Genomic DNA, 22,573 nt, shown 5'->3' with positions numbered 1-22,573 from the left:
GCAGCCCTTTTTTCTCTCTCACACTGTAGTGTTATGTTTTCTCTGCACTATTCCAGCTTCTCTCACAGTGGGGGTATTCCCTGGAAGATGGGTTTCTCCTCTGTTAACAGTTTGCCTTGGTCATGGGGCGCCGCATCTGTGTGTGTATGTGGAGATCTTTTGAAGTTCCAAAGCTCGCTCTTCCTGCACGAGATTCAGAGTCCATGCGTTTCAGCAGTTCTGTTTACTCCTGCAGGGATCCGCCCAGATAGGTGGGCACAGGGGCGGGTTGGGTTGTGAGCGGTGGCCCAGAGCAATGGCAGCAACCACCACCACTGCCAGTCCTGCTCCCTCCCCTTTGCCGGAATTAGTTGGGCTGTGAATATGCGTCTGCGGACTACCATTCTCAGAAGTACAAATATTCTGTTCTTTTGATCTGACACTGCTATTGCTCCACTTCTAGCACTGAACAAGTGGAGGTGGGGTGAGCTCTGGGAGCGTAGGGAGGCGGTGGCTAGTCTCAGTGCTTAAGACTTTGGTTCTCTGTGGCAGTGAGGGCTTAAACCACCGTTTTCAGCCTTCTTCCTTCAGTCTTTTCTCCGAGGTCTCTGCCGTGAGCGTTGGGTTCATCTCTGTTACATGCTGTCCCCTCAGTCCTGTGAGCCATAAGCAGAGTCCTAGCAGTCTGAGTTCTTCCCTCTCCTGCAGCTGTGGTAATTCCGGAATGCATTGAGCTCGGAGCACTGAGCTAGGTCTGCATCCTGCGCCACGCGTCTCTGTCTCCACACTTCTCCCTTCCCTCCTCCCCTCCTCATGCAATTTGCCCACCTTTAGGTGAATTCAGTAGTGAGACTCTTCGTCTTGCCTGTCTGCTGTTCAGGGAGTCCTTTGTGGAGTTACAGTTGTTTGATTTATTGTAAATTCCAGGGGAGATTATCTGAGGCTCATCTCACGCCGCCATTTTGATCTCAAGTACCTGAATTATATATCTTGAAACGAATTAACATTTAGATGTTTGTATCATCAGTTAGCTATTGTTGTATGACAAACCATCCCCAAACTTAGTGACTTAAGCAATAAGCATTTATTTGTTGTCAGAAATCTGTAGGTTCTCAGGACTATTCTCCTGATCTGTGAGGGCTCCAGCTGATCTTGACTTGGCTTGCTCATGTGTCACTGGTGACACGATTTGTTCGCTGGGGGCTGGCTGGTCTGGGATGGCCATCTGTCACAAGTGGGCTCTTCATGTGGCCTCTCAGCCTCCAACAGGCTAACCCAGGTTTGTCCCCATGGCATGGCAGGATTGCAGGAGAGTAAGGGCCACTTGATACCTAGGCTTTGATTTGGCATTTGGTCACTGCTGTCACCTTCTGTTGGCAAAAATGAAAAAACCAACCAACCAGCTCACATTCAGGACTGGGGAATAAATATATTGTATCTCTTGACAGAGATAACTGAAAGTCACATTACAAAGGCTGTAGGTACAGGGAGGAGTGGAAAATTGGGATCATTTTTGCAACTGTTGTACCATAACATTGAAATGAATGTTGCCTTCAAGTTGTCATCTTTCAAAGCTCTGTACCCATTCCAACAATGTACCCACTGATTAAAAAATTAATTAGCATTAATGCTGAGCGAAATAAGTCAGACAGAAAAAGCAGAGAACCATGTGATTTCACTGATATATGGTATATAAACCAAAAACAGCAAAAGAACAAGACAAACAAATGAGAAACAGAAACTCATAGACACAGACAATAGTTTAGTGGTTGCCAGAGGGTAAGGGGGGTGGGGGGTGGGGGGTGGGAGATGAAGGTAAGGGGGATCGAATATATGGTGATGGAAGGAGAACTGACTCTGGGTGATGAACACACAATGGGATTTATAAATGATGTAATACAGAATTGTACACCTGAAATCTATGTAATTTTACTAACAATTGTCACCCCAATAAATTTAATAAAATAAAAATTAAAAAAAATTAATTAGACGGGGGTTATCACTTTGTGAGGGGTATAAATGTCTAACTATTATGTCGGCTTTGTATACCTGAAACTAATAAAAAGAAAAAAAATAATTAGAGCCTTTCTTGGAATATCCTCCTATGAGAGGTTATACTAAGTCAATTAAGAGATTTAGTCTTTGTAGTCATCTATTTTATCCAATATTCTTCATCCTAGATGATTTCTAAATATCAAATTCAGGATTAAAGAATTTTGAAACTGGCCTTCATCAAGGTTATTTAAAAGAATGTAACCCAGACTTTGAAATCTATCCAGGAGAAGCATTCTAAAATGTTTAAAACAAAGGCAGTATCACTGGAATTAATGGAGAGCATGATAAACCTGATTACTTTGAAGTGATTAATTATTTTGTGTGTACTTTTTCTGTAATATTTTTTAAAATCATTGCTTTAAATTAGGTTGTATAAATAAATACCTCTTGACTATAGATAAATTTTGGGGTTCAATATATCTTAATTGAATTTCAAATGAATTTTTCTCCTAAAGGAGCTTAGTGTTGAGTCTTACTTATGTTGCAAATTGCAGCAAACTTACTGGATTTTTTTTCTCCATTTTGCTATTTAGATAATGTTTTTGGAGAAAGAAAACATATGCTCATGTCATCTCAGTTCAGTGTTGCTATCTTAAGGATTTCTAGAACCTAATATCTTAGATTCTGCTTTTGGTGGCCTTTTAAAAAAGTTTATACAAACTTTTTCTCCTAAAGGACTTGGGTTGTCCTTCAGGGACAGTTATTAAAGAAATATATACCTATAATGTTAACCAAGATTTAATAGTAAATATTGTGTTAGAATTTCCATTATCTGGCCATATATATTTGGGCATAAATCTCCCCTATGTTGACATTAATGTGAAATTCAGGTGATGTAGATTCTGAATACATTCACTTTTAGAAAAAGTAAACTCTTTTATTGGGAAGTGCTACTTCAAGTCAGCAAATAGGAGCAGAAATCCCTAATTCCAAGTATTAGTGATCTCACTCACCTTAGGACAACTTAAAAGAGTTTGTTAATATGAAATGCCAGGAAACACTCATGTTTTGGGGTTTTTCTAGTCCAAAAGTAGAGTACAAATTCACTTTGTCTCTTTTAGAAGAGATTGTCTCCTCTTCACTTGGACTTAAAGTTCAATTTAGTTAAAGTCAATACACTAGATGAATAAGAGTAAATATGTCCATGTAAGACTTAGAAACCAACCTTTGTTCAAAAGGATGCTAAATCAGGTGCATGGGTTAGAACTATCAGATGGGAGCATGTTCACAAATGTGCTACATGTATTTTACCCTTGCCCTGTTTCTGTGCCACCCCCAGCAGGTTTTTATGGGACTTTGTATTTGAGATCAGTTATACAATAGATTGGAGATTTGGAATCTTGGGGTCCCAATATGTGGCAACTTGTTTAATTTTCCTGAATCCATCTGAATTTCCCCATCAATAAAATAAGCATGAAAATACCTACTCACAGGTTGCTTCATGAATCAAATGAGATAAATTGGTATAAATAATAATTATAGGCTATGTTTATTGAGAAATTCCTGTGTGCCAGGCACTATTCTAAGGATTTTACATGTACTGACTCATTTCATCCTCCCTGAAACCCTACTATTTCTATTTTACAGTTAAAGAAACTGAGACACAGTGTATGGAAACTTTGAAACCTAAAACACATTAAACAAATATAAGCTATTGTCTTAATTCTCCCTGTAGTATCCTTTCCCCTCTCAATTTGACCTAAGTCCAGCAAATGCTAGTGCCATTCAAAATCAATATCTATGTTTTGCTCCATTTGTATGAAAATGTTCTCTTTTGCACTCCAAGGTTTCCTGAGGATACAATGATGGTAACCGTGGTGTATGATAACTCTGAGGCAACAGAGCTCTGTGCAGCTCAACACCTCTACCTGAAGCCCATAGCAAAACTGATGATCAGTGTATTACTCCCAGAGAGTACAGAACCTATGAGGCCTTTCTCCAACTGGGAAGTTCTTGACCAGCTGAAGAACCTGATTTGCCCTGATCAGTTCACCACAGTTCGGCTTTCCAAGAGTACGAAGGACTTCATCCGATTTGAGGGGGAGGCTGAAACGCGAAGTTTGATTCAGATCCTGAAGGCAAAGTTACATGGAAAGATCATCAAGCTGAATGGTTTGAAAACAGACTTAAAAGTAATGGCTTCAGATGCCCAAGGAGAGTGGGAGCACTTCTCCAAGGAACAGGAGACCCCATCAAGTGATGGGGCTGATGAGCAGGACCATGATAAGAGCCTGGATTCCATATATTTTGAAGGCTTGCCTTGCAAGTGGTTTGCACCTAAAGGTTCCAGTGGGGAGAAGCCATGTGAAGAGATTCTTCGGGTGGTTTTTGAATGTTTTGGGAAGATCAAGAATGTAGATATCCCTATGCTTGACCCCTACAGAGAGGCGATGACTGGTGGGAGCTTTGGGGGTTTTAGCTTCGGCTTGCAGACATTTGAGGCTTTTATACAGTACCAGGAGTCAACTGACTTCATAAAAGCCATGGAGTCCCTTCGAGGGATGAAGCTGATGCTTAAAGGGGAGGATGGGAAAGCTCTAGCATGTAATATTAAGGTAAGAAGTAGTGAGAGTTTCTTTTATTTCCCACTGTTCAGGTCGTCCTAAGTAAAAGCTAGAAGGAAGCACCTAGAATAAATTTCCATAGACTCCACTAGGCTCTGATCAATAGCTAATGTAAATATTTGTGTTGTCATTAATAAATGGATGTTTAGGAAGAAAAATAATCCTGACTTTGGCATTCTTCTGCAATCAGGCATGATGCCAGGTGTGGTTTTAAAGTGATGGTTGTTATAATCTGGGGCTCAGCCCTAACTTCTTGAGGGTATTAAAGGATGCTTCACGGCCCTTGTGAAAGTATCTTAGATGCTTTTGTACTTGGGAAGTTGCTGAGAGAGAGAAGAATACATACAGTTTGAAATTGCAAGGAGAACAGTTTATTCCCTCTTTATTATTGGAATCACAACTTGTATTTTCAGGATGTTTGTCAGGTAAATTGCTAAAACATAATCCCAACAAACTTGGATCCTCTGTTTTCAAAATCAGCCTGGCTGTCCAGTCATGTCACCTCATTGATATCTGAATGCTTAGTCATCTCCTTCTTGAAGTCTTAATCCAGCAGAGGAAAAGATACTGCTAAATCCTCCTTTTACTCTAAATCAGTCTTTAGCATGAATTTGGACTTTCAGTTTAAGTAGCTTCCTGTGTATGATTGTGTATGTGTATATGTTACGTGGGAAGCTACTTATGTTAAAATGGACATTTTAAAATTATGAGCTATTGAGTCAGACAAGAGATATAACAAATACTATAATGACGACCCATATACCACTGCCCAGCTTGTGCCCATAAGAGCCTGTGCCCATCATGGCTTTGTGATGTCACCTATGACTATAAAGTGAGCTCCTCAAGGTTCTGCCAAAGAAAATTCTGGAGCCCACAGAACTGTTTGGAAGGTTAGTGAGAAGCAGTAGTACAGTATGGGTACTAGGACACAGAGAGAACATTTTTAATTCTTTTGGTTTTGAATTTATATGTCCATATTAGTTTTATCTCTCTGGCCTGGGACATACCCAGCCAGCTGGCAAACTTTTCTAATGAAACTTTGAATTGTTTGCGGGCAGGTTATGTTTGATACAACCAAACACTTCAGTGAAGGAGCTATAAAGAGGAGAGATCAAGAAAGGCTAAAATTACAAGAGCTGGAAGAAGAAAGGAAAAAAGAAAAGAAGAGAGAAGAGGAAGAGGCTGAAAGGTAAGGAGTCCAACTTTAACGAAGAGGCTTTTTACTTTTGATTTATGGATTTATCCATTTGGGTGAATGGCTAAACTTGACAGAAAACATTGAGGTGGGGAGGGGGCAGGAATTAGTTCAGATTGGAGAACTCCATAGAAGCTTCCAGTCTTTCAGCTGTGCTGTTACAAAACCAAAATGACAAAAGCAGTTGGAAGCAAGAGACTTTAAAAGAAAGTGTTCTTGTGAGGGAGAATAAGTAATGAGAAATAATGGGACTAGCCAGATTAAGCTATGTGGGAAGAAATGAATAATAATATAAAAAAAGGACCAGAAACTTTTATAGTGAAAATTCTGGCTTACTAAATTAAAAAAATACCAATTTACTTAAAATTTACCAAATGTCACCTAGCCTGCCAATCTGAAATGTAAAATTAAATCATTTCAGGTCTGGAAAAGGCTTTCTTCCATAGAATGGTTAATATTCAAACCAACCCACAGGCAAGAAGGCATGGATTAGTTGGGACTATTTTTCTCATTGGCCTAAGTTCTTTTTTTGAATTTAGAGAGTGTCCACGTTTATGTCTTTGAGCTTATCATTGTTTCCCAATTTAGGTGCTTGAGACTAGGAAAGGCTATTGGATTGTCAAAGGTTTTCCACGAGGGTACAAATGGGCCAGAACTACAGGGCTCTGAAAACCATTTTACCTCCTGGACCTTCCCCTTGTATGTTTATTCTTACAGTCTTTCATGTAAATTATAGCCATTCAAAAAGGGAGATAAAGAGTTCCCTTCCTGTGCCTCTCACTTTTTTGGCTGGCAAGGTGATAGGAGTAACTTGAGGTTACGCTTGTGAAACTTGGCCAGAAGTTGAGCCCAGTCAATGTAACTATTTCCCCCACATTTCTAGACTGAACATGCAGTTTAGGTAATCCTCCAGCTTTTGGCTAAGTCCTCACTCAGGTAATTGTCCTGTTTTCTCCCTTCCCCATGTTTCTACAAGGGCCTAACCAAAACAGTTTGGATTTTCAGCAAACTGGTTAAAAAAAGCCCCTATTCTTCTAAGCGAGTATGATAGTGTACTGTGTTAAGTAATATGTACCAAGAACTAGTTTTCACCCTTAAAATTTTCTAGTGCCTTGACTTACCTTTATTTGTCTATGTGAAACCAACTCATGGAAGGTTTTGATCTCAAGAAAAATGAAATCATCACCGTGAAAGTTGATCCAGTAGTCCCTGCTTGTGATTTGAGAAAGTGAGGGCTAGAGGCCTCCTCCTTTGAATTCTGTAGTCTTTTTTTCATACTCTCTGTATAAGGTCTCCTGTACATGCTTCTAATTGACCAACTCAGTTATGTGTCTTTCCCCTTTGATGGATGTGGCACAATTTCTTTTATCATCAGTTGTCTCTGTCAGGCCCTGGGGTTAGCAGTGACAGTCATGGAAACCTAAATGATCCGTTGTTTGTCCATGTCATACCCCTGCCCCTCCCCCTCTGCCTGGCAGTGGTTAAAGAGTGGGGAGAAGAACAAATGCCTAATAAATACCTTCTGAAAGGTTCACCTTTAATCATTGTCCAGAAAAAGGAAAGAGGAGAGGAAAACCCAGGAAAAGAGAAGGAAGGCCAGGGTCAGGAGGCGAGCCCTGAAGGAAAGGGACAGACACCGACGAAGGAGGCTGGACAGAGCCAAAGTAGAGGCGCCTCAGGAGCCCAACTCTTCGGAGGAGTGGGCGGAGAGAAAGTTCCTGCTGGTTCAGAGGCGTGTGGAGGCCTTTCGGTTGCTACAGGTGCTCCTGAGGAAAATTACAGTAAGGCTCTTTCCCATTTGTTCATTTTTCAGTTTTGGTAGGTACTGACCTTTCTGAGATAAAAGCCTTCAATTTAAGTAGTCGCCTATATAAAATCAACTCCATGGAAGACACATTCATTAGGGTTTATATTCAATAGGCTAATCTCCAATAACCCCAATTATGGGTTCACAAAAGGGGTACCCAAATTCTCTTGAGTTTTCTCTCACCCTTGCCATCTAGTGTACACTTGGTGTTGCTAAACTTCATGACGGTTTTATCCAGGGCAGTTTAGCTAGTGTATCTACTTTTCTAAGTTCCTAATGCATGTAACAGAAAATGCCAGGGGGGAAATGGATGGTGTAGGTGTTTGGAAAGTTCCAGTTTTAGAAGTCCCCCCCACACACTTACTGACCTTCTAAAGATAACCAGACTCAGCAGATGTCCTGGAGTGAAGGTCAGAAAGGCTCTCAAACTATTCATATACAAATCCGTATTCAGTATTTTTTAATACAAAGAATAAATGGTATGAGTATTACATAGAGCTGACTTAATGTTTATTTGTAGTCTCAGTCATTTTCTCATTAGTGTAGACAAATAAATATAGTGAAATGAGGATCAGAAAAGCATCACATTTCCACCTACAATAAGGCTAGCTGGATCATTTTTAGTTTACTTTAATGACCACCGAGGGTGATTCCTTTTAAAGAATTTATCTCTTTAAATGTGTGTGATGCCTAATTCTTGGTCCCGTTGATACCTTATACTGATTATGCAGTCCCCACATCCTAATCCCAGGTAATGAGTAAACACTGTACTCTGATTTATGCCAGTTGTCAGTGGCATACAAACTCTCTGAGCAGAGTGGGACTGTAGGCAGCACCTTTCACCTGCCCCATGGTTGTGCAAAGCAGATAGCACCACATATAGAACCGTTGTCATGGCCACATTTTCTACTTAACGTGTTGCTTCTGACAGAGGGCAAGCAGAGACACTCTCACCTGCAATCCACAGAAGCTGGAATGAAAACAGAAAGGCAGGTTATCTTTTAAGCCAGTTGACTCTCTTGTAGACACACATTTCACCCACCAGTCTTTCCTTGTTGTAGTATGTTCTGGGAGGGCTTTAGAGCATTTTTTATTCCTATTCATATCCCCAGTTTCTGAACAAATGAAAAAAGGGTCATGTGCTTTGAAGGTGTATAAACTGTGGTGCCTTCAAACATAAGGATGGGCATAGACATAGTAAAAGCAGCTCATATTAGACTGACACATTTAATTTTATACCTCCTGTTTCCTCAGTGCAATGTTGTTCCTAATTTGCATCTATTCTAGGTGTTATTAGAAACCTCTTCACAGCAGTGTCATAAATCCAAATTTTCTTTGAAATTTTTAATCTGTTTGGTTTTTCATGTAAAAATTTTAACCTTTTTCTTTGAAGGAATCCACACAGGAGGTAGATGTTGCAGGCCCTGAAGCTAATCATGATCTGGGGAACACATTGGAAACTCTGAAGAAAAAAGAGTTAAATACTCAGTATCTTCAAAATCAGGAGGAAATGCCAAAACATCAGGTTGTCAATTCAGACAATAAACAAAAACAAAAAATGAAGAAACGAAGTAGGGCTCACTTATGTAAACCTCCCAACTACCATCAGCAAAAACAAAAAAGATATTCAGCTAGAAAAGAGAAAACTAGAAAATTATTAACTGATGGATATAGTCACAGTTTTGTCTCTGACCAGGATTCCTTGCTAATTACATTAATTCAAGGTCAGCTTCTTGAGAAAAAGGATGATCTCAGTTCTAATAAATCCTATCCTTCCAAATTATCTGAGAGAGACTATGGCAGGAAACAGAAGATCTATGAAACAGATGAATTTATTGACTACCTATTAAACTATTACTACTATAAGACTCCAAAATATGCCTCTGTCTGCCTAGAACCAAGTCACACAAGAAGCACATGTCAGTGGCAGAGGTCTGTCCATGCCAAGGGAAATGGATTTCAAATCAATTTGAGAAAGCGTAAGTGTCACTCAACCAGGTTGAGCCAAATGCAAAACCTGGAAAGGAGAGAACAAGTTCAAGAAGATGATTACTGGGCAAAGATTTGTACTCAGCATCCTGTGCATAGATCACAAAAGAGAGGAAAAGTGACTTATACCAAAGAATGTATGAAGGAGTTTAAATATCATTGCAAGGGCACAGCCAATGAAGCTGGTGATCAGCTGACCCCAACTCCTGGAAAGGGCTATCTGTTGGAAAAGACCCATGCTTACCAGGTCAAAGATTCCAAATCCAGAAGTCAGAGCCAAGTTTCCTCACCCAACAGGTCAGCAGGCTTAGATTTGGAGTTGACAGATTTTTTAGAGGACATTAGTAGTGATTCAGAATGCTTCAGTGAAACCCTTAGCATAAACCAAGAGGAGAAAGAGAAATCTATGGCCCCATACGAAAGCTCCCCAGAAAAAGGATCTCTTGATGCTGATGAAATCATCATTTGCAATCAAGAAATTAGGTCAAGTCAGCAGAACTTGTATTCAAAGTGGAAACATGATAGGAAGGAGAAATATTCTAAATACCAGCTTAGGAAACCAGGAAAGAGGTCCAAGTATGATTTGAGATGTTCATGGCTTAAAGGTAAAAATTCCGTGAGAGATGAGAAGAGGAACAGAAAAAAGAGGGAAATGCTAGCCCCCAAATACTTGTTTGATGAAGGCTACTACCACAAATCCAGTTCTAATGACGTATTAGACCATATCACAAGAAAGAGGAGGAGGATTAGTGATAATATATTTGACCAGAAAGTGAACTATAGGTCCTCTCATATGCCAATAACATCATCAAGATGTGCTAATGCTTTCTATTTGGGGCATTTTCCCCAAAGAAGAGAGACTCTGTGGAAGTCAGAATATAATCAGGATGCAAGAAGGCTTAAAAGACGTGAGGATTCTACAGATTTCATGCTGACTTCTGATAATTGTATTACACATAACAGTCAGGAGCTCACTGACTATGGAAGCTATTTAGGACAGAGCTACACTACTTCTTTACATTTTTAAATGTTTTGAAGTTCTCTTAGATCAGTAACATCCTTATTTACAATAAACAATTTTCAAAAATAGCATTTAAACAAAGCTGCAATGAACATTGGAGCACACGTGTCTTTATCTCTAAATGTTTTCAGATTTTTTGGGTAGATACCCAGGAGAGGGATTGCTGGGTCATATGGCAATTCTATTCGTAATTTTTTGAGGAACCTCCACACTGCCTTCCATAACGGCTGCACCAGTCTGCATTCCCACCAACAGTGTATGAGGGTTCCTTTTTCACCCCAATAAATTTAATAAAAAAAAAAAAGCATTTAAAGCCAAATACAGCTATGTCGTTAACAGTGACAAGAGCAAGAGATCAACATTTAAAAGCTTGAGCAAAGTCAAATAAAAAACCTTGTTTCTCTTGCCAAAGTATAAAGCATAGGTCAAAATCACTGCAGGTGTGTTGGCGAGCTTTGGAAATATAAAACATCCACTTTCTGAAGCTTGGTAAAACAATGTAATCGCAAAACTTCTTGATCCAAGGACAGGTGTTTCTATAGTTCAACTGCAACTTTAATTTGGCACAACAAAGGAGCAAATTAACATCGAGAGGTGTTGAGATAGCCCTCTTTGGCCCTTTAGCTGTCATAAGTTCGTCATTTAGTGTAATTTATCTTCAAAGTGGACAACAATGAATAGATAAGGATCTTTTTACATGTTCTTTGATTTGCTCAGAACACCAGGTACAACAAACTTTCCTAAATTTTCATCTGGAAATACCTATAGATAAAAAAAGAGACAACAGCTAGAACATATAATAGACTTCTTCATGACTTTTGAAGGTTTCATGAGCACCCATCAGAAGGAAATTAATCTTATTAATATGTTCATAGTACTCAAAGAGTTGTCCTTTTAGAAACAAAGTCTTGGAAGAAGAATCTAGAAGGGGCTCAGATTATCAAGGCTTAAACACACAGTGGACCATTAGCAGAGTTGTTTTTGAAGAACCCCATGTCATTCCAGCCTAGAAAAGCAACAGGAATGAAGTGATGCAACCAGTGGGATTTGCAAAAGGAAATATTGAGAGATACTGGGGCACCAATAATGGCACTTGGCAAGAGAGGACATGACAGTATTCCATTTCAGGTTATGTAATCCTTTCACTCAGGGTTGGGTGACATTAGTTTATGAAAAGCCACTGACTATCCCCAAACTAACTTTTATTAAACATTAACAAGTGCCTCCTCAATCCTCAATAATGCCGTGGAGTTAGGAAGAGTCAAAGGCAACACCCATAGTTTACTAGCTGGGGAATGTCATATGTATGCAGAATTTGTAAACTCTTGACATAAACAATTTATCTTTTTACCTACTGGTTTTGGACTTATTGAATATGTTTTTAAACTGGGATATTTTATAGATTCATAAACACTTACATCTTAATGCAGTGCATCTTCTATTGAAAGCTTGGCTGATTAATTCTGCCTTATATTGTATATTGACCTCAGGGGCAGTAGGTGAACTTTTTTCCCCAACAAAGCTATACCTGACTTGGCAATTGAAGACATTAATGGGATTAGACTACCTGCAGTAGGAAAAGGTGATTTTAATCCACAGAAGTAGTGGAAGGCAACATTTCCATGTGACATGATTCATTTCCAATAATCCTAACTTGATAGAAAAGTACCAGTCAGCTGGTACAGACAAGGTAGGATGCCAGCTAGTGTGGTTGCCCAGAATGAAAAGGCATGATGTATGCTCATAACCAGCCTCTTGAGCAACCTGTTATCTGAAGAGGCTAAAAAATCTAATTTATCTAAAGTGAGAACCACATATTGTCTCATTGATCTCTTCTAATCACATTTAGTAGAGGTATGTTAGTACATGCAAAAGTTAAGAAATGAACGTAACGTAGCAGATTGTTTATTATTTATAAGATAATAACCAACAAATTATTTCTTGGCTCTCCTGTCTTCAATTCCACTTTCAAGCCAGTGACTCTGCCATGGAAACTAAGTTTGGCTTGTCAAATCTGAAAAATTGCTCATGGGGTAAGTGCCTTTTCTCTTCTGAGGACTAGCAGTGGCTATCAATGTTCAAAGTACTGTTGTCCAGAGCAGCAAACTACCAAGAGCTTGTAATTTGTCAGACAACTTTCAGGCAACTAGGTATCATTCTCTTCCAATGAGACCCTGCCTCCTTATTTTTTTATGTTTCATGCCATTGAAACAAAGAACATCATGGGTTTGTAATGAAAGCAGCTATACTTGTTTTGAAATAAAAACGTCATTTTCTTCTGTCATTTGACAATCTTTTTTTGTAGAGATGTTAAGCATGGAAACAATTTGCTGCTCAGTAACCAGACATAAAAAATGAATTGCCGAAAACAGCATGTGCTCTTTTTTTGGTACAATAAAACTGGTGCTAAGTCACATCTCATTCTCTCTCTCTCTCTCTCTCTCTCTCTCTCTCTCTCTCTATATATATATATATATATATATATATATATATATATATATTTGTTTGCTAACTAAATACCATCCTGGGACCCAGAAGAAAGTAAAAATACTGTAGTTTTATGTGTACTTTCTATACAACTTTGGATTTTTATGTCTTATAGTAACACATTCTAGGTTTGACTAAACCTCTTTTTTTTGTGTAGGATTTAAAGCAGGAAAAGAACAATTTATCCCATACTTTTCTTTCTTTTTTTTTTTTTTTTAAATTAAATTTATTGGGGTGACAATTGTTAGTAAAATTACATAGATTTCAGGTGTACAATTCTGTATTACATCATCTATAAATCCCATTGTGTGTTCATCACCCAGAGTCAGTTCTCCTTCCATCACCATATATTCGATCCCACTTACCCTCATCTCCACCCCCACCCTCCTTACCCTCTGGCAACCACTAAACTATTGTCCGTGTCTATGAGTTTCTGTTTCTCATTTGTTTGTCTTGTTCTTTTGTTGTTTTTGGTTTATATACCACATATCAGTGAAATCACATGGTTCTCTGCTTTTCTGTCTGACTTGTTTCGCTCAGCATTACTCTCTCAAGATCCATCCATGTTGTCACAAATGTTCCTATATCATCTTTTCTCACTGCGAATAGTATTCCATTGTGTATATATACCACAACTTCTTTATCCATTCATCTATCGAAGGACATTTTGGTTGTTTCCATGTCTTGGCCACCGTAAACAAAGCTGCAATGAACATTGGAGCACACGTGTCTTTATCTCTAAATGTTTTCAGATTTTTGGGTAGATACCCAGGAGAGGGATTGCTGGGTCATATGGCAATTCTATTCGTAATTCTTTGAGGAACCTCCACACTGCCTTCCATAACGGCTGCACCAGTCTGCATTCCCACCAACAGTGTATGAGGGTTCCTTTTTCTCCACAGCCTCTCCAACATTTGTTACTATTTGTCTTGTTGATGATAGCCATTCTGACTGGGGTGAGGTGATACCTCATTGTGGTTTTGATTTGCATTTCTCTGATGATTAGTGATGTTGAGCATTGTTTCATATGTCTATTTGCCATTTGTATGTCCTCTTTGGAGAAATGTCTCTTCAGGTCCTCTGCCCATTTTTCAATTGGGTTGTTTATTTTTTTGGTTGTTGAGTTGCATGAGTTCCTTGTATATTCTGGATACTAGCCCCTTATCGGAGGCACTGTTTGCAAAAATCTTCTCCCATTCAGTTGGTGGCCTCTTTATTTTGTCAATGGTTTCTTTTGCTGTGCAGAAGCTTTTAAGTTTCATATAGTCCCATTCGTTTATTTTAGCTTTTACTTCCATTGCCTTTGGAGTCAAGTTCATAAAATGCTCTTTGAACCCAAGGTCCATAAGTTTAGTACCTATGTTTTCTTCTATGCAGTTTATTGTGTCAGGTCTTATGCTTAAGTCTTTGATCCATTTTGAATTAACTTTGGTACATGGTGACAAATAGCAGTCCAGTTTCATTCTTTTGCACGTGGCTATCCAATTCTCCCAGCACCATTTATTGAAGAGGCTGTCTTTGCTCCATTGTATGTTTTAGCTTCTTTGTCAAAAATTATCTGTCCATATTTATGTGGTTTTATTTCTGGGTTCTCAATTCTATTCCATTGGTCTATGTGTCTGTTTTTCTGCCAATACCATGCTGTTTTGATTATTGTGGCCCTGTAGTACAAGCCAAAGTCAGGAAGTGTGATACCTCCATTATTGTTCTTTTTTCTTAAGATTGCTTTGGCTATTTGGGGTCTTTTGTGGTTCCAAACAAATCTGATTTTTTGTTCTATTTCTTTAAAATATGCCATTGGGATTTTGATGGGGATTGCATTGAATCTGTATATTGCTTTGGGTAATATGGCCATTTTAACTATGTTGATTCTTCCAATCCATGAGCACGGAATGTCTTTCCATTTCTTTGTGTCTTCTTCAATTTCTTTCAAAAATGTCTTATAGTTTTCAGCATATAGGTCTTTCACATCCTTGGTTAAGTTTATTCCTAGGTATTTTATTCTTTTTGCTGCAATTGCAAAAGGAATTGTTTTTTGTATTTCTTTTTCTGAGATTTCATTGTTAGTATATAGGAAGGCAATGGACTTTTGTGCGTTGATTTTGTAGCCAGCAACTTTACTGTATTCGTTGATTGTTTCTAATAGCTTTTTGGTGGAGTCTTTAGGGTTTTCTATATATAGCATCATGTCATCTGCAAAGAGTGATAATTTAACTTCTTCATTCCCAATTTGGATGCCTTTTATTTCTTTCTCTTGCCTGATTGCTCTGGCAAGGACTTTCAACACTATGTTGAAAAGCAGAGGTGATAGGGGACAGCCCTGTCGTGTTCCTGAACGTAGAGCAAAGGGCTTCAGTTTTTCTCCATTAATTATGAGATTAGCAGAGGGCTTGTCATATATGGCCTTTATTATGTTAAGGTATTTTCCTTCTATACCCATTTTATTAAGTGTTTTAATCATAAATGGATGTTGTATCTTGTCAAATGCTTTTCTGCATCAATTGATATAATCATATGATTTTTGTCCTTTATTTTGTTTATGTGATGTATCACATTGATGGATTCGTATGTTGAACCATCCTTGTGCCCGAGGATGAACCCCACTTGGTCGTGATGAATAATCTTTTTAATGCATTGTTGTATTCGATTTGCTAGAATTTTATTTAGGATTTTTGCATCGGTATTCATTAGAGATATTGGTCTGTAGTTTTCTTTTTTGTGCTGTCCTTACCAGGTTTTGGTATCAGGGTAATGTTGGCCTCATAAAATGAGTTAGGGAGTACTGTCTCTTCTTCAATTTTTGGAAGAGTTTGTGCAGAATTGGTATTAGATCCTCTTTGAAGGTTTGGTAGAATTCACTAGTGAAGCCATCTGGTCCCGGACTTTTGCTTTTGGGAAGGTTTTGGATGACTGATTCAATTTAGTTACTGGTGATCGGTCTGTTTAGATTTTCCAGTTCTTCATGGTTCAGCCTTGGAAGGCTATATGTTTCTAAGAACTTGTCCATTTCTTCTAGGTTGTTGAATTTGGTGGCATATAGTCCTTCATAGTATTCTTGGATGATCCTTTGTATTTCTGTGGTGTCCGTGATAACTTCCCTTTTACGTTTCTGATTTTGTTAATCAGTGTCTTCTCTCTTCTTATCTTAGTAAGTCTAGCCAAGGGTTTGTCAATTTTGTTAATCTTTTCAAAGAACCAGCTCTTTGTCACATTAATTTTTTCTATTGTCTTTTTGTTCTCTATTTCATTTAGTTCTGCTCTAATTTTTATTATTTCCTTTCTTCTGCTGACCTTGGGTTTTACTTGTTCTTCTTTTTCTAGTTCTTTAAGGTGTAACATGAGGTTATTTATTTGGGAGTTTTCTTGTTTCTTGAGATAGGCCTGTAATGAGATAAATTTCCCTCTTAAAACTGCTTTCGCTGCATCCCAAAAATTTTGGTAGGATGTATTTTCATTGTCATTTGTTTCTATGTATCTTTTGATCTCTCCTCTAATTTCTTCTTTGACCCAGTCCTTCTTTAAAAGTATGTTGTTTAATCTCCATGTATTTGTGTTTTTTCCCGCTTTCTTTTTACAGTTGATATCCAATTTCAAAGCCTTGTGATCAGAGAATATGCATGGTATGATTTCAATCTTCTTAAATTTGTTGAGACTGATTTTATGTCCCAATATATGGTCTATCCTTGATAATGTTCCGTGTACACTAGAAAAGAATGTATAGTCTGATGTTTTAGGATGAAGTGCTCTATAAATGTCAATTATATCCATTTCATCTAATGTGTCATTTAGGGCTACTGTTTCGTTATTTATTTTCTGTTTGGATGATCTATCCATAGCTGTCGATGTATTTAGGTCCCCTAGTATAATTGTGTTTTGGTCAATTTCTCCCTTTAGTTCTGTTAGTAGTTGCTTGGTGTATTTCGGTGCTCCCTGATTGGGGGCATAAATATTGATGACTGTTGTGTCTTCTTGTTGTACAGTTCCCTTCACCATTATGAAATGTCCATCTTTATCTCTTGTTATCTTTTTCACCTTGAAGTCTGTTTCATCTGATATCATTATGGCTACAGCTGATTTTCTCTGGATACCATTTGCTTGGAGTGTGAATTTCCACCCTTTCACTTTGAGTCTATGCTTGTCCTTGTAGCTGAGATGTGTCTCTTGGAGACAGCATATGGTTGGGTTTAGTTTTTTGATCCAATCTGCTACTCTGTGCCTTTTTATTGGTGAGTTTAGTCCATTTACATTTAGGGTGATTATTGATATGTGAGGATTTCCTGTCATTCTATCTTTAGTTTTCTGGTAAGGCTGTGTCTCCATTGTTTCTTTGCCTTTTTGTTGTTGTCTATTATTTCTGTGTGGTGTTATTCTATGATGTTTCCCTCTGTTTCTTCTTTTATTTCAGTATATATTTCAATTCTGGATTTATTTTGAGTGGTTACCCTTAAGTTTATGTAAAAGAAAGTTTGATATTTAGAGTATTCCATTTTCTTCAGCACGCTTACTTTCTCCATTCCCATATTCGGTTCAGGCCTTTACTCTCCCCTTTTTGAGTTTTGGTTGCCACAAATTGTCCCTGTTGATGGTGGTCGAATAGCCTCCTTTAGTATTTCTTGTAGTGCAGGTCGTGTATTAGAAAATTCCCTCAGCTTCTGTATGTCTGGAAAGGTCTTTATTCCTCCTTCATATCTAAAGGATATCTTTGCTGGATATATTATTCTTGGCTCATGATTTCTCTCTTTCAATAGTTTGAATATTTGGTTCCACTCCCTCCTGGCTTGTAGAGTTTCTGCTGAAAAATCTGATGATAATCTAATGGGCTTTCCTTTGTAAGTTACCGTCTTCTTTTCCCTGGCTGCCTTGAGGATTCTTTCTTTGTCGTTGATTTTAGACAGCTTCAATACAATGTGCCTTGGAGAAGGCCTGTTGGGATTGAGGTAACTAGGTGTTCTATTTGCTTCTTGGATTCGAGGGTCCAGTTCTGTCCACAAATTTGGGAAGTTCTCATCGACAATTTGTTTGAATATATTCTCTGTTCCTTCTCTCTTTCTTCTCCTTCTGGTATGCCCATTATTCTTATATTGCTCTTTCTGATGGAGTCAGAAAGTTCTTGTAAGTTCTTTCATTTCTTTTAAGTCTCAAGTCTCTTTCTTCTTCTATCTGTGTCATTTCCAGGTTTCTATCTTCGATGTCACTGATTCTTTCCTCCATCTGGTCAACTCTACTACCTAAGCTGGTTATTTCATTCTTAATTTCTTCTATTGAGTTCTTAATCTCCAGAAATTCTATTTGGTTCTTTTTAAGATTTCAATCTCTTTCGTAAAATGCTCATGCTGTTCTTTGATTGAGTTTCTGAGTTCATTTAACTGCCTATCTGTGTTTTCTTGTATCTCGTTGAGTTTTTCAGAACTGCAATCTTGAATTCTCTGTCATTTAAGTCACATATTTCTGTATCTTTAAGTGCCTTCTCTGGAGATTTTTCACTTTCTTTCTGAGCTATCTTGTTGCCTTGGTTATTCATGGCGATTACTGGTTTACTATTTCTCTTCCTAGACATCTACAGGAGTGACTTCTGCAACAGGTTGATAGGAAGCGGTCTTTCTTTTGTTTGCCAGTACTTGTTGGTAGAATGTTTTATTATTTCTCCAACTGCAACTTATTTTCTTCTCCCACACGGTAGTGCTATGTTTTCTCTGCACTATTCCAACTTCTCACACAATGGGGGATTCCCTGGGAGACGGGCTTCTCCTCTGTTAATAGTTCGTCTAGGTCACAGGCGCAGTGTCCCGGTGGGTATGCGGAGAGCTTTTGATGTTCCAAAGCTCTTCCAGCTCCTGATTCAGAGCCCGTATGTTTCAGCAGTTCTGTTTACTCCTGCAGGGATCCGCCCAGATAGGTGGGGTCAGGGGCGGGGTGAGTTGTGAGAGGTGGCCCAGAGCAATGGCGGCGACCACCACCACAGCCGGTCCTGCTTCCACAGCTCTCTCCCCTTTGCCGGAACTAGTTGGGCTGTGAATTTGTGTCTGCGGTCCACAGTTCTCAAAATAGCAAATTTTCTGTTGTTTTGATCTGACACTGCTACTGTTTCGCTTCTAGCACCGGGCAGGTGGGGCGGGCGAGCTCTGGGAGGGGAGGGAGGAGGCGGCTAGTCTCAGTGCCTAAGGCTCCGTTCTCTGCTCAGCAGTGCGGCTTAAACTACCGTTTTCAGCCTTTTTCCCTCAGTCTTTTCTCCGAGGTCTCTGCCGTGAGCGTTGGGTTCAGCCGTGTTATATGCTGTCCCCTCAGCCCTGTGGAGCCCTGGCGGAGCCCTAGCAGTCCGAGTTCTTCCCTCTCCCGCAGCTGCGGTAGTTCCGGGAAGCAGCGAGCTCGGTGCACTGAGCGAGGTCTGCGTCCTGCGCCCGCGCGGCTCCGTCTCCGCGCACTTCTCCCTTTCCTCCTCCCTCCACTCGCGCGAATCTCCCACCTGTAGGTGATTTCAGTCGGTAGTGGGCCTCTTCGTCTTGCCTGTCTGCTGTGCAGGGAGTCCTTTGTGGAGTTTTTGTTGTTCGATTCTTTGTAAATTCCAGGGGAGCTTTACAGAGGCTCACCTCACTCCGCCATTTTTCCGGAAGTATCCCATACTTTTCAAGTGAATGGCTTAGTAAGGAATGAAATAGAACTGAAAATATTGTCATCACTTTCTGTTAACATTGTTATTCTTTGTTGCGCTGTTATTTAAGTAGGACAAAAGTATTTTCTCATACTTTTTTCTGTCCTATTAAGTAAGCGCCTGAAATTTAAACTTTGTTTTTTTTAAATAGGTGTTTTCATGTTTTTCTTTGTGCTGCTGCTGATAGTGTTTTTAAAAAGCTTGAAATTTGTCAATGTGTTTTTGTTCATTTTGTTTGAATTTCTCAGGTAGAAAGCCATGTAAACTGGTACTTTTGAAAATATGAACCAAATAAATGTATTTTTATTTGTTGCAAAAGTGTTTTAAATAAATGCTGTTGATTCCACACTGGGAGAGGGTAAGTTTCTACCTGTAATATGTTGTCTTGCACTAATGTTGCTGATCCTTTTTTTCATGTGTTGTTAGAGAAATAATACATATTTAATTTTTCAGGTAGATTGAAAATAAAATTGCCATAGTGGATAGTCTTGGTTCATTAACCATATTAATGGCTGGAATGTTGGACATCTACAATAGCATTTTCTATGAAACATGTCTAGTTTCAATATTGTTTCTATGCAACTTTTCCCTTGATGATGCTAATTTATGGGAATTGACAGTTAGAGATCATGAAACCAGTTTTATTTTCATTTTGGATAAATTGAAATTATGATATTGGGACTTAAGTCTCTTCTCCCTTCAGCCAAGGCTTTACCAGGGCTATTGAAAGGTAGCGGAGATGGATGGACTCCATAGAATCTCCTTTCTTCCTTTCAGCCCTTGGTGGAAGTATTAAAGTTATAGTGTCCCTAAACAATGTGGGTGTGGGATGGGGAGTCTAGTCAGAGAAGTTAAGGGCCTCAGTAATCAGTCTTTGACCATTCCTGAGTTAACTATGTTTTCACATGGAATGTACAGAAACTGCCTCTAAATGTACAGAAACGAAGGCAGACTGTAACTTAAAGTCCAATTTGGGCACTTGAGAGCTGAAAGGATCCTTGCTGGGTTCAAAGAGCTCTTTCTGAAACAGCAAGTGCTATATGAATGCTTTTTCTGGATTTCAGACTTGTATAAGTGGCCCTCTAAGGTAAGGTGAATGTGACATTATGTAGAGAAGCCACAGATTTGGAGACACTGAAATGCTTTGGGTCCAGAGATGCTAGTACTGAGAAGTGTCTCTGCAGGGGTTGGATGAAATCAGGTGGGGAGCAAACATATTCTCCTGACACCTCCCTACTGGCCCAAGGTGGTTGGAACACTTCCCTCATCTTCTTGAATGATGCCTTTTACATAAAATGGCTCACAAATATGTAAGCTGGATTTGTGAAGTTTTTTAGAGCAAGGTCCTGCCTCACAGTAATATCCTTTTACATATAGTGAACACAATGTTGATTTAGTTTTGAGTGGAGGGAAATCAGGGTATTTGGAATAAAAGCTTTAACTAAGCTCTGGATGTTTTCGTCTTGGCGTCAGACGAAATCTGTTTAACTTTGTAAAAGGAGTAGTCTAATCTTCACATCTAAATGAGATTTCAGGCAGCAAATGTGGCCCAAGCTCTCTCTCCCACCCCTCCCCCAAAGCATACGAGGAAGATAATGCGTAACAGATTGTTTGGCACAAGACAGACAACTCGAATATTTGTTGAATTAAACCTAGTTGGGGAAAGGGGCATGTTTAAAAACAAAACCAAGGAATAATATGGTTTAAAAAAAAAAACCACAGCAAAGCTGTGAGGCCTTTGGTTCAGGGAGTACATCTCTTGTCAGAAAACTGCCAACAATAAAAAGGCAAAACTCTTAACATTGAGAATGAGATGTCTGTGTTCATACAACTGGCTATATGCAAATCTGGTATCCTCGTTTTGACATGAAGTGAATTAACTTTGCTACTCTAAAGTTTCCTGAATACTTTCCTGATCAGATACATTAAAAACAAAACAAAACAAACCCACAACAAAACCCTGCCTTGGCACTTGCTAACAATGCCTTCTGTAAAATTACCCCTTAAAATCCTTGCTATACATAGACCTCAAATGTGGAGGTCTGCCTTTGAGTTTAGAAAGTTCTGATTTAAAGAGGCAGAATTTGACTAGTCACAGAGTCAATTCAATTCACCATTTCTTTTTTTTTTTTTAAGATTTTTTTGGGGGGAGGGGGGAATGGGAACAGGACTTTATTGGGGAACAGTGTATACTTCTGGGACTCTTCCAAGTCGTTTGTTGTCCTTTCAATCTTAGTCGTGGAGGGCGCAGCTCAGCTCCAGGTCCAGTTGCTGTTGTTAGTTGCAGGGGGTGCAGCCCACCATCCCTTGCGGGAGTTGAACCGGCAACCTTGTGGTTGAGAGGATGCACTCCAACCAACTGAGCCATCCAGGAGCTCAGCAGCAGCTCAGCTCAAAGTGCCGTGTTCAATCTTAGTTGTAGGGGGTGCAGCCCACCATCCCTTGCAAGAGTTGAACGGGCAACCTTGTAGTTGAGAGCCCACCCTCCAACTGAGCCATCTGGCCACCGGGGAGCTGAGTGGCAGCTCACTGACTTCATTCTAATTGCGGGGGTTGCAGCTTGCTGGCCCATGTGGGAATCGAACCGGTAGCTCTGTTGCCCAGTTTGTGTTCTAACCAACTGAGCCACCTGTCCTCCCCAATTCACCATTTCTCAACAAGACACGCTGGTATTTGGTTTGTAGTGTGAGGCATCTGAAGTTTTGGCACTTGTTTCTTTTGGAATACAAAAATCACTCAAAAGTAAAACTCTCAGTATTAAGATAAAGTAAAATGGCTGAAACTGGTTCTTAGATTAAGGTTTTAAAATAAAACCCACCACACTACA

The 22,573-nt window shown here is 39.2% G+C and overlaps 1 protein-coding gene across 2 annotated transcripts in view; it reads left to right on the top strand.

Moving 5' to 3' along the window:
* LOC109437661 (A-kinase anchor protein 17B) overlaps positions 1-13,048 on the top strand; it is a 46,060-nt gene extending 33,012 nt beyond the window's left edge. For both annotated transcript variants that reach the window (XM_019717023.2, XM_074323737.1), the window contains exons 2-5: positions 3,821-4,589; positions 5,657-5,787; positions 7,346-7,574; positions 8,994-13,048. In XM_019717023.2, the coding sequence (XP_019572582.2) occupies positions 3,821-4,589; positions 5,657-5,787; positions 7,346-7,574; positions 8,994-10,616 (2,752 nt within the window). In that variant the 3' untranslated portion in view covers positions 10,617-13,048. The remainder of the gene's footprint in view (positions 1-3,820; positions 4,590-5,656; positions 5,788-7,345; positions 7,575-8,993) is intronic.
* The last annotated feature ends 9,525 nt before the right edge of the window (positions 13,049-22,573 follow it).

Source organism: Rhinolophus sinicus, chromosome X (genome assembly GCF_036562045.2).
Source record: "Rhinolophus sinicus isolate RSC01 chromosome X, ASM3656204v1, whole genome shotgun sequence".
NCBI classification, from domain to species: Eukaryota; Metazoa; Chordata; class Mammalia; order Chiroptera; family Rhinolophidae; genus Rhinolophus; species Rhinolophus sinicus.
The sequence above is the reverse complement of the archived record's forward strand: the minus strand, read 5'-3'. Positions and strand labels throughout refer to the sequence as shown.